Source organism: Episyrphus balteatus, chromosome 4 (genome assembly GCF_945859705.1).
Source record: "Episyrphus balteatus chromosome 4, idEpiBalt1.1, whole genome shotgun sequence".
NCBI classification, from domain to species: domain Eukaryota; kingdom Metazoa; phylum Arthropoda; class Insecta; order Diptera; family Syrphidae; genus Episyrphus; species Episyrphus balteatus.
In genome coordinates this window covers 66,720,345-66,736,491 of record NC_079137.1, presented here as the reverse complement: position 1 = coordinate 66,736,491, position 16,147 = coordinate 66,720,345, and the positions used below count along the sequence as shown (strand labels likewise).

At 27.2% G+C, this 16,147-nt stretch overlaps 1 protein-coding gene across 3 annotated transcripts in view; it reads right to left on the bottom strand.

Moving 5' to 3' along the window:
* Positions 1-1,471: 1,471 nt before the first annotated feature.
* The window catches only part of LOC129917926 (1-acylglycerol-3-phosphate O-acyltransferase Pnpla3), a 33,905-nt gene continuing 19,229 nt past the window's right edge, over positions 1,472-16,147 (bottom strand). The window contains exons 2-9 of one of the 3 annotated variants that reach the window (XM_055998156.1): positions 8,558-9,240; positions 8,327-8,493; positions 7,244-7,352; positions 7,088-7,176; positions 6,910-7,021; positions 5,783-5,930; positions 2,790-2,936; positions 2,414-2,525 (exon numbers count right to left, since the gene is read on the bottom strand). In XM_055998156.1, the coding sequence (XP_055854131.1) occupies positions 2,890-2,936; positions 5,783-5,930; positions 6,910-7,021; positions 7,088-7,176; positions 7,244-7,352; positions 8,327-8,493; positions 8,558-9,240 (1,355 nt within the window). In that variant the 3' untranslated portion in view covers positions 2,414-2,525; positions 2,790-2,889. Of the gene's footprint in view, positions 2,526-2,789; positions 2,937-5,782; positions 5,931-6,015; positions 6,030-6,909; positions 7,022-7,087; positions 7,177-7,243; positions 7,353-8,326; positions 8,494-8,557; positions 9,241-16,147 lie in introns of those variants that run through there. The other 2 variants (XM_055998155.1, XM_055998157.1) reach the window with 2 other exon arrangements.

Here is a 16,147-nt window from a genome sequence, read left to right as displayed (position 1 = left end):
AAAATTTCTTTCAAATTCAGATATTATAAATTAATAAATTATGATCTGGAACAAAATTTCTTTTATTTTGATGAGATTTAATGGATTGTAAAGTCATTCAAATATTTTATCACCAGTGATAAAAGTTACAGAACATGGGCACTGAAAAACTATAGGTCTGCTCCACATATGTTCTGCACAAATTTAGGAAGTCTATACAGTATATTTCTAATCATTCACAGTTTAGCGTACGGAAAAAAAATAAAGCAAGGGGTTAACCTAGGATTTTTTTTTAAACTCCAAACAAAAATTATTTGTGATTTCATTCACGAATAGAGCATAAGAAAACCTTTTTTAAAATGTCTCACTCGATGGATTTGGAGGAAATACTATTTTAAAATCAATTTTTTTTATATGTACATTTATTTTTTCATATTTCGATGCAAATAACTCAGCAACCAAACCTCCAAGAAATTTTTGGATTTTATTTATGAACAGAGCTCAAATAGACTTTTCCTTTGATGTCTCAATCGATGGATTAGGAGGAATTTTTTTAAAATGCCATTTTTTCCATCAAGGGGTTAACCTTGAAATTTTTTCGAAAATTCAAAAAAAAAAAAAGATTATTAATATTCGATTGCAAATAACTACTACATTCAGCTATTTTGATTTTCAAGTGGAAAACATTTTCTATTTTCGGCTAAAGTCAAAGTGGTTTCTTGTTCGCCTACAAAACTTATGCAACAAAAAAAAAATTGCATCGCATGTCCTCTTAAAATATGTGGTTTAAATTATGATACTCTTAAACTGGCTCTTAAATTTCCGATTCTCGTTTTCCCTTATCGACTAATACGGCATCGGTTCAGGTACAAAGATAAATCCTTGCCAATTCCTATGTCTCTAAAAAAAATCACATACATATGTATATTATTTCATTTGCAAATTCGCCTCCATTTGAAATAAAATAGTTTTTATAATTTTGTATTTATTTTATTTAATCAATTACTTAATATTCATTATAAAATACAAATTATTTGATTTAAAAAAATTATACATATATTAAAGCTAAATAAATGTAAGAATAAGTGGTAATCTTTTTTGTTCATAAATAAAAGTAAATAACTTTATTTTGAATAATAATAAAAAAAAAACAAATTTCAAAACATAAAAAAAATTAAACAAAACATTTTAACAATACATAATATTTTCTTATAGTTTGAATATTTCTTTTAATGAATGAAACTAATAGATTTGTTTTTTTTTTTTTTTTTGTATTATGTATTAGTTATACATAATTTTTAATTTTTTTTTTATATCTTTGTCGCTTAAGCGCACAGCCTTTAGTTTCATTTTGTTTTTAAACGTATTTCTTTTTTTTATTCTTAAATAATAAATACATTTTAAGCTTTTTGTAAATATTTATTTAATTTAGTTTTTTTTAATTTATTTACATTTTATATTAATTTTAATTTGATTTGTTTTCTAAACAATGAAGCTCATTTATATAAATAATAATTTAATTTAATTTTATAGGAATGTCATAAATAACATATTTTTTTTCAGTTAACAAAATCTCAAAAATATTTTCAACAACTACAAAGGGTAGGAACATTTTTACTTAATGAGAGACCATAAAGATTTTTCAAAAATATTAGACTTTGAGACATATCCATCTGTGTGTAATTTTAAGAGAGCTTGTTTATATTAAATAATAAATGTATTTTATTCTATATACAAGTTTATATTTACACTGAAGAACAACTACAAGGCAAAAATAATGTCAGCAAAAAAATGAATACTTTTGAATTTGGTTCTTAAATTAAAAAAAAAGAAAGTATTTTATAGATTAAAAATAAAATATACATAATATTTTTTTTTTTTTTTTTGTTTAGAGCTCTTTCGAAAAGCTTTGATTTTTTATAAATTGCCCCGCATTTTTAGATTTTTTTAAATACTTTTTTGTTCATTTTGGTAGTTTCTAATAATAATTATTAATACAATTTACAATAATATCCAAAAATAATCATCATCACACTGGTGTGCTTAAAATACAAAAAAAATGTGTGTTTTTGATTTTCTTCCTCAAAGGAAGTTATCATTTCCAAATTTAAATCTATTTACAAGATCACTGTTTACGTAGATATTTTTTCTGTTGAAAGGTATATCGTTCCATTTCCATCATCTCTAACTTGTTTTTGGGTATCATTCAATTTTTATCGTCGTTTCTAATGAACTTGGTTGCAGTAAAGTTTGACTAACACTTCTGCTTCGTTGGAAATTTTTTCGAACCGCTTCGATTTCTATGTGATGATCGACTTCGGGATCACTGAATACGGCGGAAACCTCTGGATCATCAATTTCGAAGACAATGTCGTAGGTTGTATGTTCGGGTGATATCACCTCTTTTTCTCTGCTCTCAAGTACTGGTCCTTGACCAATGTTATTTTCAGAATTATTGCAGTTAAGGCGATCTAAATTATTATTGTTGGTTTCATAAATTTGTTGTTGTTGTTGCACTTCGCTAGGAGTCTTATCGATGAAAAAATCTGAAATTAAAGATAATCCTATTAAATTTCAGGATAACTTTTTTTTATTTTAAACAGGGGACTTAAAAATTAAGCATATGGAACTAAAAAGACAGACAGTATGGTACAAATTAATATGAAAACAAAATAAGAGACAAAACAGAAAATAATAAAAATATAATAATAATATGTAATGAAAAATCAACATTCTACATCTACACAAATTGGACATGCAATTTACAGTTTTTGTTCTACGAAAATAATAATTTTGCTTTTTATGTTTACCTTTTCCAAAAAGATTTCTTTTTTTTTTTTAATTCTATGAAAAATAAAATTGTGTGTGTGGATGTGTATTTTGTGTATATTTTTTTAATAAATAAAATATTTAAAAAATATCTACTCGACATTCGGGTTCCGATGGAATAACTTGAACTGAAAAAATTTTGAAATGACAATTAAATCTAAAAAAGAACTTAAAAATAAATTTAACAATAAAATAAATAAAAAATAACTAGTATATAATTTTTGTTTTGGTATTTAGAGGTCATGTGAATTTGACAAAGTTTTAAGACATTCTGATGCTCGATTCTGGAATAGTTCATAAACTCACTTTAATTGCTTTTAAATAAGATATTTTGTTGTTTTTCTGTTTTATATCGTTCTAGCTTTTTTAGTGCAACTGAGTTCCGTCCTGTTTTGAACTTTCGCTCTAAATTTTTCTGATTAAACAAAGCTATTAAGTGCGTGAGTTTTGCTGGGTCAGTATCATTTACTCTGGGTTTTTTTTTATCACTTAATTATTTCAACAAGCATGCAAAAAAAAAACAAATACAATTTGTTCAGATCTATGTTGCTATGAGAATTTTTGTCTCTGTGAAAGTGCGATATTATTCTATACCTTAGCACAATTTAAAATGAATTGTGAAGTATTTTAATCGGGCTTTTCACATATACGGAATACGCTTTTCTTATCTCTGAGATATTTTCGATGTAGAAACTTAAAAGATTTGATAACGATGATGTTAAAAAAATGCATAAGATGTATTCTTAAAAACTTTCAATCAACTGCTCGATAAACATAAACTTATACATATATGATTGGAATTTTAGAAGAATCTATCTCAGGGAAGAAATTCAACTTCGTAAGGAAAGCACCAAAATGTGTGGGCTATTACAGATCTGGAACATCCTTAAAATATTTATTAGGTTAATTTTGTTTGGAAAGCTATCGGCAGTGCAGTTGGAATTTACAAGTATTACACATACAGCTATTGACGAAAGCAGAAGCTAAATCCAGGTACGGAGAAACTTTTTTTTTTTACCTATGTATGTACATATTCGGATATGATATATTTTAATTAAATTATGATCAAGTTTTCTCTTTATTTCGTTTTCAAACAATTGTTTAGTGCAAAACTGTTGATTACACTCATAACTCTCTAGAATTTATCTCAAAGGTACAATGAGCTTATATTTTTTTTTATAAATAACTCAATAAACTATAATATGATCTTGATCTATATATATACAGCCTTATTTATTAGATTTCGCTAAACAGCTCTAAACGGCTGAATAGTTAAACAATACATAAAGTTTTATGTAGCTTCTATGCAACGTTACATAAATTTCTATTTATTAAACATTTTCTTAGAAATTATAATTATGCTAGGTTTGTGTCAAAATAAGTACTAAAAATTGAAAATTAGTATTTTTTATAACGACAAACAACTCCATCTGTCGATAGATTAACTACATTTCGTTTGAAAATAAACAAAACAAAAAAAAAAATAAAACTAAAAAAAAAAAAAACAAACAAAAGCAAAAGTTCTCGTACGATGTCATAATTAAGGAAGAATACCTCTAAAACAGAACGCGATTCCTGGTTTTGTTTTTAGTTGATTAGAACAATAAAAAAAATAAACATTAATAATTTCTGTGAAAAGAAAACAAAATGCATACAAAGCCCTCGTAAGAAATATGAGGAAAACATTTCCAAAAACACACAATTTGTAATTCATTATTTATCTAAAAACACACAATTTCTTATTTATTATTTAATTTATTATTTATTATTATTCATTGCAATTTTATCACTTTTGTTTATAAAATAAAAAGAGAAAGATGCGAAAGAATTTCGTCAATAAAAAAATATACAAATCATTGCTGTGTTTTATTTTTCTGACAATAATTTGATGTTTAAATGACATTTAAGTAAAATATATTCTTATTCAGGCTCTAAACAACCTAAAAACGCGTTTAGCTTATACAATCTCTATTAAACGTTGCATAAATATTATAAATGACAATTTTTTGTTTTAAGACATTATACAGAGTACATAATGCTATGCACTGTCTTTGATAAGTTTATAAATAGGGCTGATAAACTATATATCTCTAAAATCACGGTGAAATCTAACTGCAATGCGGATAGCTTTTGCCAAAATAAAACCCTATTCTCTTTCTATTTCTTTCTCTTCTTTCTAGGAACCAATATATTTACCTTTCTAGAAATTCGTAATGGACAATTCTTAAGTGTTTATTAGCCGTAAAACAAAAAAAAGTTTAACTACTGGTAGTTATCAATAGATTTCAGTTATATAACTTAAAGTTAAAAAACTAAAAATAAGCAGAATACAGTAAATGAAGAAATGCGTGCAAGATTATGAAAAAAGTGCATTGGAAGTATAAATATTATAAGTATAACACGATAGATTTAGAAGAATTCTTACTATGAAATATGAAAGTTCAAACTTAAAAATAGAACTTTTAGAAAACAATTAATAATACGTTATACCACTCCCATAGAACTAGGTTCGACAAAAGAAGTTTAGAGAGAAGCAGAAGTTTATAATTTTTTAAAGTCTCTTCTTGTTTGATTTATTAATTAATTAATTAATTAATTAATTTGAAAGATTTTACAGGAGTACCTATCAAAAGGAATGCATTTTCAAAGTTAATTATATACGTGACATATATCAAATTTATCTACCAGTTGACTCATTAGATACAAAAAGTAGTTAAGAGTTTATCGAAGGAAAATATGTGACGTTAATTCACCTTTTTTAAAGTTGTTATTACTTTAAAACTTATCATACTATTAATATCAAAATTAAATAAATATTCGTTTTCCTATTTTTTTGATTGTGTTTGTTGTGTTTGTTGTGTTCTGCGAGAGTATTTAAACTTTAAACCTTAAAACTATGTACACCAATTCACAAAATACCAATAGGAATATTAAAAAAAAGACATCTAGGGAATATTTTTTTTATATAATTTACCTGATTCAATTCCATTCCATTCACTTTCCACAGCGTAATGTTGATGTTGATGAGGATTTGGATGATCTTCGACAGAACCTTCGAATATATTTAAATCTGTTGCTAATCGATCGTCTTCAGTCATTTCAAATATTTCTGTTACTTTGACCTAAAATATGAAACAAAAAATAAATTAATTTAATAATACGTTCAACCAAAAATATTAATAACAAAATTCTAAAGCACTTGCGTACTTTTGGATGACTTTCTTCATTGTTAGCCAAAAAGAAATAAAACAAAGTAATATATTCAATTGAGATTAATTTGTATAGTTAAAATGGAGTTAGGTATATTGTATTGTATATCGTAATGAATAGATATAATTATAATTTATTGCAAAAAGTTTGTTTTCAAGTAAAAGAAGTTTTTTATCAGATTTCCTTAAAATATAAGTCTAATCTGTATTTAAGGTGTAAAGTTCTAGTGTTTTTGGTGATTAACTTTATATGTTTTGTAATGCTGAGTATGAATCTGAAGTGGCCCAGCAAAATTTTGGACAGCAAATATGAGAATTACCGAAAAGGTATTACTTGTATTACTTGAAAAATTACCTTTAAAAAAAGGTTTGTGTTTTGCCAACAATTCATTTTAATACTATTCATCTTTTGTACAACTTATGTCTTCCGCTGAAAAGAGTCTGAATATTCAACATATCAACCGCATATTGCTTGATATGTTGAATAGAACGGCATACAAATTTCTTGCAAAAGGAATTATGTATATACTTATTTTAATTGAACATGTAGAGAATAATAATGAACGTCGTAAAAAAGATTTATTAAATTAATTTTTCATAAAAAGTTCTGAGCACAATAATTATAAATTAATGAGGTTTAAGGTTCCTACTGGTAACCTGCATTGAAATATGATATTTAGCTCGTGAAATCTTTTAAAAGCCATTTCCTGACTTGAAAATATTGCTAATTTTTTAAGAGAACAGTACAAATTTTGAAATTTATTTATCAATATGACTGTAATACTTTCTGAACTAAAACAGTTGCTTTAGAATAAGCTTTTAAATAAATGTCCATCTACTCGTATATCAATTTCTAAGATTAAGTTCATTTTCAAATTTCTATATTATTTACCTTATTGGTTTGGTCATCTGTGTAATAATAGGCATACAATGCATCGTTATGCGTCGTCACTTTAAGAACATGTTCATAATGGTCAACATCAGTTTCTAATGATGGAGCTCCCCTAAAAAATATTTAAAAATAGGTTAAGCACATTTCAAACAAAAAAATTCTTTACAAAAAAACATACATTTCGTCAACTAATATCGATACTCTTGGTCCATAGAGTTTACTCGAATGTAATAGTCCAGTTGTGTCAAAATCAGGTGGTTCACAGAGCTAGAAAAAAATAGTTATTTGTTAACTTGAACATTCCATTTAATAAAATAAAAAAATAACAACTTACAGTTAAATTATTCAAAACTCGAACATGAACTGCATTATTTAGTCTATAAACTAATTCTTCAAGTACTAATATTATTTGTCTCGTTAATTTTGGTGTTAATGTTGTAATTCTATAAAAAAAATTAAAATGATGTTAAAGAAACTAAATAAAAATTTTAATTTTTTATATTTTTTTAAGAACATAAGTCGAAACAGTTGCCAAAAGGTGAAAGGAAAACATTTGCAGCGATAGGAAGGACTTGTGTGCAAGGAAATGAGGCAGGATCTGGTAGAATTGAAAAAGAAAAAATTAATGAAAAAATAACAACACACAAGAAAATGTGATTTTTATTTTTTGTTTTTATTACATACATAAATTGAATATATTTGGACAAGAAAAAATGTATTTTAAGACTAATTTTACAAAAGAATAATTATTTTTTTTTTAATTCTTTTTGTAAGAAATCTTTTCTGCTGTATAAAATTATTTTAATAAATTAGAAGAATAGGATAGAATTAAGTTTTTAACACCCGTTTTTAAGTATAATAATATTATTTTTTATTTTTTTTATTTTAGTTTTTAAAACTGACTGCACTTTTTCTTTTGGAATGAGATTCATCATAACTTAAATTTTATTAACTTACTAATGTTTTTCATACTTTAAATCTTAAAAATATATTATCTGAGATAATAATTTAAAAATTTTAAATATATTATTCGCTTTGGTTTAGCTGATAAATGATATTTTTTTTGTGTACCTATTCTTTATTTAGTACTAGTTTTTGCTTAGGCCTCTAATAAAATTCGTTTAAATAACTTTGTTTTTATAATTTTACAAGTCTTTTTGATATTTTAAGTTTTTTAGAGTAAAAAAAATACATGTATTCAGGCACTTGCAAATGTTTTCCCAAAAGGCAACGGCTTGGTTGTTCTAAAAAAAAAAGAGAAAAAAGGCAACGAATTGATTGATGAATACAAAAATGAATCCAATTGTTTAAACAAAGTTTAAACAAAATTGGATATTTAGAAATGAATGAATGAAAAAGGACAAGGAGGACGAAATAAAAAACAATATATTAGAAAAAAAGAATAAAGTCCACTTACTTTGAAACAGTTGCCAAGAGGAAGTCTAATGGAACTGTGGCTGGCAGTGATAATAGCTTGACTCCACGATGTTTGAATATCCAATTGGCAAGACCTTTGTTAGCCTGTTCAATATATCCATGTATAACATCCAAAACAGTTTGTGGCATATTTGCAATCATTGCATCCTAAATATTGAAAAATAGGGACATTTTAGAAAATCATATTCAAATTGGTGGAAATGTTTCTAACCTTTCTATGTTTCTTGCATTCTCTGCACTCTGGATCAAAATCTTGTGGCTCTGCCACTGATTCCGATACAACAAATGTCGATTGCACAGCAACACATCTTGTGCAATTAATTAAATTATTTCTTTGTAAAAATTGCAAAGCATCATCGAAACCTTGCTGACAGAATTTCGATAGAAATTCTGGCCTTGGAGGGAATAGAATTCGCATCAAACGATTCATATTTTGACGAGATATCTCAATACTCGTATTGGCCCAATTCAAATGAAACAGCTGTGAACTCTGATCCCTTGGACAGATGTCACTCTCCCCACAAAATGGACTAACTGTTATTGTATTCTCATCTAAAATTGGTAGATTATCGGAAAATGCTCCATCCATATAACGTACGCCACGGAATTTCGGTGGCAAGAAGCCGGAAAATCCTGGAATGAAACATGCACACAATATCGCATCGAGAACTTCTTCACGGCTATTGAACTCGGAGATGATGACATTTTTGCCATCGTATACACGTGTTACGGAAATGTGTAAGCGGCCACTGACTTTTTTGTGTGCATCTTCGGGTAAATGCTTTTGGAGGCCTTCGAAGAGGCATGTTTGAATGTTAAATGAGGGGCTGAAGGGGCCAAGGGAATGGCGGCGAGCTTCGTTTACAATACGAAAAAAATCTGATGTCATGCTACCTGTAAAGATAGAAAAAAAAAATAAAAATTAGTAATTTATTAAAAATAATATCGGAGAAGGGAATTTTTAAAAATTTAATTATCCACTAGTCAACAATTTTTAACTTTTTTAAAATTTTCCAGAAAAATTTATATTAAACTTATAATACAGTCAAATAAGGAAAAAAAAGGGGTAAATCTCGGAATGAATGTTAATAGAAATTTTTTTTGCTCAGTATCTTCCTTTTGCCATTCTATAACATATCTCAATAGTCTAGAAAAATCTCATGTCCGCTTGTCGCGATTTCAAGGTCAAATGGCGAAATGGAGATTTTTAAAATTAGCAAAAATAGCTATGGTATTATATACACATATGATACATGCTTTTAAAGGTATTTTTTAATGCTGATTCCAAAAAAAAACAAATTTTGCATGAAGGTTTTCATATCCATTATTATTAGGAATCAAAAAAATGCAATGAAAAAAACATTCATATCTATGAAAAATAAGGTGCATTACTTTTCAGGGATGGTCAGGTTGACTTATTGTGAGTTTTTTTGGAATAAGTGTTAAAAAATAGCCTTAAATCATGTCGCTTATGTTGGTATACATATACAAATTTAAACTATTCTTGCTAGTTTTTTTAAGTCTGCACCTAACTTAGTTTAACCTCCAAAATTAGGACTTGCGGACATGAGATTTTTTTAGATTTTTGACATAAGACATAGAATATCCAAACAAAGATAGAAACAAAAAAAAATATCCTATTAGCACTAATTCCAAGATTGTACCAGGATGTTTTTAGTGCATATAATAATGGATATGAAAACCTTCATGCAAAATTTGGTTCCTCTACCATAACTTTTAAGGGTTTTTCGGTAGTAAGTTTGGAACTGTTATAATAATATGGGTTGACAAATGAAAAACTGGAACAGAGTATACGGCGAAACGTTTTTTTCTGCTCAAAATGTTTAAATATTCTCATTCCCCATTTATGCGACTGACAAATTCGTCAGTATTTTTGGCAGAATGTTGATATTTAATTTTGTCTTGCAGGTGGCCATTGCACAGAAGACTGCAGAGCCGACCTCGCATAGTGAGTTCAAGCCCAAGGGTCGGCTCAGTAGTTTTTTTTGACTATAGCTTCCAATTATAATGAGATTGTTATATGTTTGCTATTATTTCCATTTAAATAAAAAGAAACGTTAAATTCACCCATAATGCATGCAATCAATTCTTGCTCTCATTTTCTGATTACCTAAAAGCATGCAACAAAAACAGAAACACATGTTTGTTTCTATTTTTATTTGTTTGAATTACAAAAAAAAATCTATTACAATTGGATTTCATTAGTTGCGGAAGGGCATTGCCACCATTATAATTTTACAAAATCAAAAAGATCATCCGATAAGAAATATAAATTATTGTGTAAAACAAATTCATTATCATTCATTCAACGTTAAAATCGAACGATCTTATCAAATAAAAAAAAAGCTTATTTATTTGCGTAAATCAGTTCACTGACATCGTTCGATCTAGGAAAAAAATTACACAACTTTTCTAAAGTTAAAATTGATAATGTCAAAGTTTTTGATTACTTCCTGTTTTAATTAATTTGCAAAAAAAAAAACTCAAATCACCAGTTAAAAAAGAGAGAAGTGATAATTAAAATGGCCTAGAATATTGCATGCGTTATTAAAATCGATCCTCAAATTTAGATGACACTTGAAAATTATTATTATTGTGATTGGGAAAGTTTGACGTTCATAAATTAATCATTTATTGACAGATAAGGTTAAGGTAAATCAGATGATCATTTCTTTTGTTGTTGGTTGTCATGAGTAGTTTGAAAAATGTGGAATAACCAAAAGGGGTCTTATCATACAAAAACATGAAATAAAAACTTTTTCAAAGAATATTTTGGAAAAAAACAAAACTATTGAATTAGTTAACAAGATTACATATTATCATCATGATCAATAACTATACCACTCATATTGTTCAATGTTACCTTGGTCATGTGTAGGTACATACTTTTTGTTACTTGAAAAATAATGTCATAAAAAAAGTTAAGTTAATAAAAATGATAAGAAACACACTCTCCGTGGGGGTTCGTTTTGATCATGATAGATCGCTAATAATATAGTTGCGCAAAATATATTTGTGCAAAAATAATATTTTGCTAGTATATTTTTGGTAAACACATTTGTTGACGCAAAAGAACTATTTTCAAGGCGTTTTGTTTTAATCTTCTTATTTTGCAAAATTTTATTGTTTGAAGTTTACGGAAGTGTTTATAGCAACAATTGATTAGTTTATTTTAAAAGAGGAATGTCATTTTATATTGTATTTTTCGTTTCGATCTTCTATTAATCTTTCATAATAATTCTAACCTATTAAAGTTGGATCATCTTATATAACGTGTTCAAATTAAAAAAATGGAGCGATTTTCATTTTATGAAATCCACCTTGAAACCTACTTTTTTTTTAAACAGTACACAAACAGAACTGATCGCAATTTTGGTCAGCATGTGTTTGCTTTGTCTGCTTCTACACGAAGACGTAGACGCACAAGATGCACATAAGAGCAAAGGAGAAATCGATCTTTCTCTCTCCCTTGTTCTTATGTGCATCTTGTGCGTCTACATCTTCGTGTAGAAGTCGTCTTTAAGGCTGTCAAAAAATCATCTCACGTAGTAAACTACTTAAAAGTACTTTGCAAAGTGCAAGGGGACAAACCTAAGGTTAAGGAAATTCGGCGTGTTCACACTACTTAATTTGCACGATCATGACGGGGAATTTGAACATCGACATTCATTCAATGATTTTACACTTACTGAAAATATACAAGCGTCAATATCTATTTTTTTGGTTATTTTGTATGACTTGTTTTGGGGAAAAGTTCTCACACGCGGTAGTAACTTGAAAATTTTATACACAAAAGACAATTCCCAATAAAAAAATCTTATCTTGAAGACAAAGGTGTTATGGGGTTTTTATTTGATGAAATTATTGATAGGCAGCACTTTATATGATATTGCCTACTTGAGACTTTTATTAGATAAAAAGACAAAAAAGAGTTTGGTGATTTAGACAAAGCTGTCATTTGTTTACCTAACAACAAATTTTGATCAAAACGTATTTATTCATAAGAATTTGAACACAATTAGGTACACATTCGTTGCTTAAAAATATTATGACACTTGACACAAATGCGAATTTAGACGACACATGTGCGATTTTTTTACAGATAAGGTGAAGATATTTTATCGTGTGGTTTTTTTTTAAAGATTGGTATTGCCAAAAATATTCGTTGTTAGAAATAGAAAACAAAACTATTAAATTTATAAAAAAGATAAAATTAAATCATGATCTTTTTATGTATAACTACTATTAAAAATTTATTATCTTGCTTTGTAGGCTCTAGTTACTTAAAAATAACGCTGATAAAGTTATGTTAACGCTGATTAAAAACACGTTTGCTGGGGGGTTCTTATTGTTGTTAGTAATTTTACTGCAAAAAAATATCTTTAATTATGAACTGTTATAACTTCATTGATAAATTATTGAATAAAAGTTGTGTAATCAATTAATTTAACTTAAAAGCTCTTTCTAAACCGGCATAGTTAAAAAAAAAAATATGACGCAAAACTACCTACTATTTTTTAATAAAATATTCCTATAAAAAAATAATCTTTTACGTAATCAAACAAATTAGACTTTATACTTCAGTCAGAAAGAAATAGTGAAAAAAGGGGTTTACGTAATTCTGACTCCCTAGCCTAATTCTAAACTTATTCGTAGCTCAACACATAATCACTTTAAACAAAAAAAGCAATTGGCAAAAAACTACTTTTATTTGAAATCTAGAACTACCAACTTAATATTCCTATTTATATGAGCGGAAGATCATTTGTAGATTACATGTATAACTAGATAATATAGTCTACTTATGAGTAGTTTCCCTCTCCAAATGAACTCAGCTATTGTCAAAAAAATCTAGTACATTGGTTGTAACTTAGAAGAAAATACTTCAAATGTCAGTTCACATGCAGAATAGAAAAATGGAGATCAATGTCTAATAAATATTTTCTTATTCATCTTTTCTTTTATACATTTTAAATTTAATGTCAATAAAACCCTGAAAGTTATTAAATATTATGAATCCTCAAGACAACACTTAAAACTGATAAACAATTTTTATTGGCAAAAATATTTTATTAAACATCCAATTTCAATTAAAAATTGCAACAGATAGAAAGTAAGACAAACATGCTTCTGTGCAGTAGAGCATATACTATAGTCTACAATGCCTGCAGCAAAAACTGGTATAAGAATTACACAACTTGCATTTAATATATTCGTATTGGTTTTCACTCTTGCCTCGATGTGAACAGTTAAATACGATCCTTGTTTATCGAGTCACAGTCACAACACGAATATACAACGTTAGCTCTAAGCAGGTGAAGAATTTTCTAATAAGTCAATCAACTATCGGAGTAAGTTTATGGAAATGTAACTATCACTAAATGGGAATCGAGCTGTTTTTTTTTTAATGGAATTTACTATGTAGCAGACATGAGTGTCTACACTTTGAGTTTATTGTAACAAGTTTTAAGATTGTTTATTTATCTTTTTTATGCAGCGTTGCAAGGAAACCATAATAAATTTTGTTTTCCTTTTTTTGAAAGACCTCATAAAATCAACAAATTTTTAAAAACATCAATATAATGTTTCATTAAGAGGAACACGCCAAAAGAGATGAACTTGTCAATATTAAATGTAAAAAGGCGTGTTCAATAGATGGAAATTTATAGACCCGTTTAGTTTGACATATATTTATAATTTGAGTTCAATAAACTTCACAAAAATTAACAGCATTTGAATATATTTCAATAAAAACGTAGTTTCGGAAAGAGTGTGGAACTCAGACTTTGAGAGTGTTTTAACAAAAACACAATAAATATAAAAGGAATTTACAAAACAATGCAAATAAAATTATAACAAATAAATAAAACTACGTAAAACAACAACTTCAAAAACAACATGTAATCAAAAGATTTCAGCACTTGACGTGTTGTTGTTGTTATTGTTGAAAACCGATCCAAACCAGAAATAAAAATGTCAACAAATTAAAACCAAACGATCAGATCAACACAAATAAAAAAATGACATTTATCTGACATGAAACGTGCGAGCACCTTGTTGTTGAACTTGCTTCCAATAAAAACAATTCGAAATATAGTACAAACTGATTAAATTCAATTTTATTTTTATTTTGCAATGAAAAAACGTAGTAGAAACATTTTTTTTTTACTTGACGACCCTCAAAATGGCATCCATATGAGTATGAAAAAATGATAGAAACCACAAATAAAGTGTTAAAACAAATTAATAAATATAAACGCATACAACCACAAATTATTTTTCATAGATTAAAAGAGAAGAAGTGGAAACTTGAAACGATAAAATAACAAATCACATTTTATTCACATTTTATCTATCAGAAAAAAATATAAAAACAAACATGCGAGAGATACCTGCTACCTACATTTATTTATGATTTTGACCTTGACTATGAGAGATAATTATTGCAAAATATATCTCATGTCTGTATCTCTTTCAGTGGTTCAATTTTTAATTCAAAAGATAAAATTATAATTGCAAAAAATAAATTAAGTTCAGCCAAATGATTTATGCAAATGTAAAAATATTCCAATATGGACATTATGAATCATTGAACAGACGCGGCTCGCATTTTGCGAAATAACTGTGTGTAGATTTATGATTTGTATAAATATCATGCACGTGTTTAAGTAAATTTCCTCATTATGTACAGCTTTTATTCGGACATCCGAGGCTTGAATTGCAAAATAAAAATAAAAAAAATATTGTTGTTGATTTAATTTTATTATGCTAAATGTGCATTATCGTTGATCACGCATCGTGCACATTTCAGTGAGAAAACAAAATAAAAGCTGTGGTATACATTTTCTGTTGAAACTGTTTAGTCAAACATTTTTTCCTGCCAAACAAAAAAAAAACTGACTTTTCAGAAAGTTGGAATTAAGTGACATGAAGTTGATGGTAAATGTTCCTCAACTCTAATTTTATGTAAAAGCATGAAAACAGAATTTGAAATGACAGCCTATCTCACACAGTTATACAAAAACGAAGTTTGAATATTAATTCTAAAAAAACAACAAGTTCTCATAAAGCTGAACACGTCTATCAAATTGACAACATTCATGGACTTGCTAAAGTGAAATTTGGCATATAATTGAGTGCGTGAACACTCAGAAGAAACTTGTTTGAAAATAGACGTGTTCATTTAACTGATCATTATAGGATCAAATAAACATTCTACTCTTTAACTCATTTTGAGAAATAATATCAAATCTTATTGATATATTGACAGTGTTTAATACAAGTCACTTGAATTTTAGTTCAGAGCTTTTATTAGTTTTGATTGGTCTGGTGTCATAAAAAAATTAAGATTGCATTTATTTGACAGTCAGTCAATTGCAGTCTTCAAAAAAGTAATTTTCTTGCTAAAATATGTATTTTGCGATGGTTTTCAGCAAAAAAAATTGGCAATTTTTCTCGCTATAATTAAATGTGTAAAATGTGCATCGTCGTTTTTAGCTTGTTTAATAAAACATTTGAGAAATGAAAATTCATTATTTCAAGGCAAAAAAAAAATATTTTCGTACCTAAAAATTATTCACGTGATTTAAGTAAATATTTTCTAACTTACATATGTAACTAAAATGACAATTTACAAAAAACAAAGAGACCGAATATAATAATATAAATATTGTAATTGCGTGGGTAGAATACGGATTACAAAAACTTCCGCGTGCCAAAAATCGAGTGTCATAAACGCAATATGTCATAATATTTTCTTCGAGTAAAAATAAGTTAAAGA